General features: G+C 46.2%; 1 protein-coding gene across 1 annotated transcript; it reads right to left on the bottom strand.

Annotated features, from left to right (window-relative positions):
* Window positions 1-1,572: 1,572 nt before the first annotated feature.
* Window positions 1,573-1,995, bottom strand: LOC128576087 (60S ribosomal protein L36a). The gene has a single exon (XM_053578098.1). The coding sequence runs from the start codon at window positions 1,957-1,959 to the stop codon at window positions 1,639-1,641; it is 321 nt and encodes a 106-aa protein (XP_053434073.1). The 5' UTR covers window positions 1,960-1,995; the 3' UTR covers window positions 1,573-1,638.
* Window positions 1,996-2,937: the final 942 nt, after the last annotated feature.

Genomic DNA, 2,937 nt, shown 5'->3' with positions numbered 1-2,937 from the left:
TTCCATGTATTGATTTATGACCTCACCTGTAATTCCTGTCCCTCTAAAATGTGTAAAACCAAACTGTAACCCCACCGCCTTAAGTCCGCGTGCTCCAGGCTTCTTGAGTGTGCTCTGGTCCTCAAATTTGGCTCAAAATAAACCTCTTTAAATTATTTCATAGAGTATGCTTTCTTTTCTGTGGGCACCCTCCAGGCGGGCTGGGGGCAGGGATCAACAGGAAAGCAGAGCCCAGCTAGTTTAGGTGGTGGGGGTCCACGTGCAGAGCGACTGTGATCCAGGTCTGGCTGTCTCCCAGCTAGGCCTGTGGCAGCCTGAGTATCTCAGAAGAGGCACGGCTGGCAGCGGAGGAGCTCCACCTGAAGGGGCTGGGGGGTGGGATTTGAGAGACTGCTGAGTAGATGACACTGGGGACAGGCTGCCAGGCTGGGAAAGGGAGGTGGAGGGTGTGGGGACGGCAGAGGCAAAGACAGACACCACTGCGGGGTTTTCTTTCTTTCTTTCTTTTTTTTTTTTTTTTGAGACAGAGTCTCATTATGTCGCCCTCGGTAGAGTGCCGTAGGGTCACAGCTCACGGCAACCTCCAGCTCAGCCTCCCGAGTAGCTGGTACTACAGGCGCCCACCACAACGCCTGATTACTTTTTGTTGCATTTTGGCCGGGGCTGGGTTTGAACCCGTCATCCTCGGTATATGGGGCCGGCGCCCTACTCACTGAGCCACGGGCGCCGCCCCGCACAACGGGTTTTAAGTACTCTCTTCACCGCACACGGCTGCTGCCACTTGCGAGACCACAGTTGGCTGACAATTAAATGTCCTACCTTGTTGCATGGAGGGACTCAGTAATACCTAAGAAATGTCACAAGTTGAACCTGCCTTTGTTCTATCTTTACGTATATAAAACACAACTATTGACCCATCAGAAAACCTAGTCTCTAAACAAAGATCTTCATTAAAAAAAAAAAAAAAAGAAGTCAAGATCAAATGCCAGCCTGCCAGGCTGTGACACCATGTGGTCTACATTAGATGTCATCCTGGGGAAACAAGAAGGAACCCCAACTGGCTCAGATCACTTTTCTGCCCCCTGGTGGAATGGAGGCTCACTACAGAAATTGAGATAGAACTTTGATGCTCAAGTTTCCATTTCGTGTTTGTGGACAGGTATCTGTACCCTCAACAGCATCGAGTCCAAGTTTTCCTGCCTCTGTAGATTTCTCATTTCGTGGCACCTGTAGGAGGGAGCATTATCGGATCCGGGATGCAACATGATTTGAAGCAACTGCTATCTCTCTGTTCTCTAGATGTCTAATTTTTTTTAAGTTGCACTATTCAACCTCATTTCCATTCAATTTAATGAAATTTTATTCAACATTGCATTAAGACAAATCAGTAGGGATCTCCCTTCAAACATTTTCAGCGTGTTATAAGAAAAGACATTTTCTGTAAGTAAAAAAATATATATTTTTTTCCATGAGGACATGAATTACTTTAAGATAAGGAATACTTCCAGTCACTCCATACATAAGAGCTTCTTATATATGAACTATTCATCTATTTGAAGTGAATTTTCACACTTTGTTTTTTTTTTTTTTGAACATAATCTCAAGATTTTATTGTCTTCATGATAAAACAAAAGATGATCAGAACTGTATCACTTGACCCTTTCTCTTCTTATCTCCTCCCAGTTCAAAATGCTTGCATCTCTTAATAGCTAGCATTCTCTTAGATCTGCAGTTGGGCTCCACACACTCAAGCCTCAGCACAATCTTCTTTGTAGTTTTAGCCTTTTTCCGGAAAATCGGCTTGGTCTGCCCACCATAGCCACTCTGCTTCCTGTCATAACGCCGCTTTCCCTGGGCATAGAGAGAGTCCTTGCCCTTTTTATACTGTGTCACTTTGTGGGGCTGGTGCTTGCCACACTTCTTACAGAAAGTCCGGCGGGTTTTAGGAACGTTCACCATGTTTGCGCGAGCGCTAGCGGCAACGAAAGAAAGAGGTGGGGCGGGAGAATTTTCACACTTTGATGTAACCCATTTGTCCTTAATCACATTTGCAGAAAACAAAGCATGGAAAGGGCATTGGTATTAAGATTGTACAGATTTATGGCCCCCCTTACCTCACAACTACTGAGGCAAAATTTCCAGGATTTCCTCAGCCTTCATTTTAAGAAGTTACATGATTGCCCATGGTCAGGTGGGTTGCTTGGGGTCCTAAAGGTACTGATCCGCCTTCTGCTGTGGTTTTCAAAACCTCAGGGAAAGGGCAGCGAGGTTGTTCTGTGCGAGTTGCCGAGATGTACCTTCCCCAGCAAACATGGTTCTCACCAGCACAGAACCATGCGTTTGTGAAACATTTTTCTGGTTGAATTATTATTTTTATTTTTTTAAATTTCTTTTTTAAAATTTCAGATTATTATAAGGGTATGTACAATCTGCTTACATTGTTCGCGTTTTTTTTGTTTTTTTTTGAGACAGAGCCTCAAGCTGTTGCCCTGGGTAGAGTGCTGTGGCATCACAGCTCACAGCAACCTCCAACTCGTGGGCTCAACCGATTCTCCTGCCTCTGCCTCCCAAGTAGCTGGAACCACAGGCACCTGCCACAATGCCCACTATTTTTTGGTTGCAGCCGTCATTGTTGTTTGGCGGGCCCAGGCTGGATTTGAACCTGCCAGCTCAGGTGTATGTGGCTGACTCCTTAGCCGTTTGAGCCACAGGTCCAAAGCCTGCTTTTTTTGCATTTTTGGCCAGGGCTGGGTTTGAACCCGCCACTTCCGGCATATGGGGCCCGCGCCCTACTCCTTTGAGCCACAGGCCGCCCCTGTTGTTTTTTTTTAAATTGAGACAGAATCTCACTCTGGTGCCCTGAGTGCAGTGGCATCATAGCTCACAGTAACCTCAAGCTCTTGGGCTCGACTGATCCTTTTGCCTCAGTTTCCCTAT

Source organism: Nycticebus coucang, chromosome 23 (genome assembly GCF_027406575.1).
Source record: "Nycticebus coucang isolate mNycCou1 chromosome 23, mNycCou1.pri, whole genome shotgun sequence".
Lineage (NCBI taxonomy): Eukaryota > Metazoa > Chordata > Mammalia > Primates > Lorisidae > Nycticebus > Nycticebus coucang.
The sequence above is the reverse complement of the archived record's forward strand: the minus strand, read 5'-3'. Positions and strand labels throughout refer to the sequence as shown.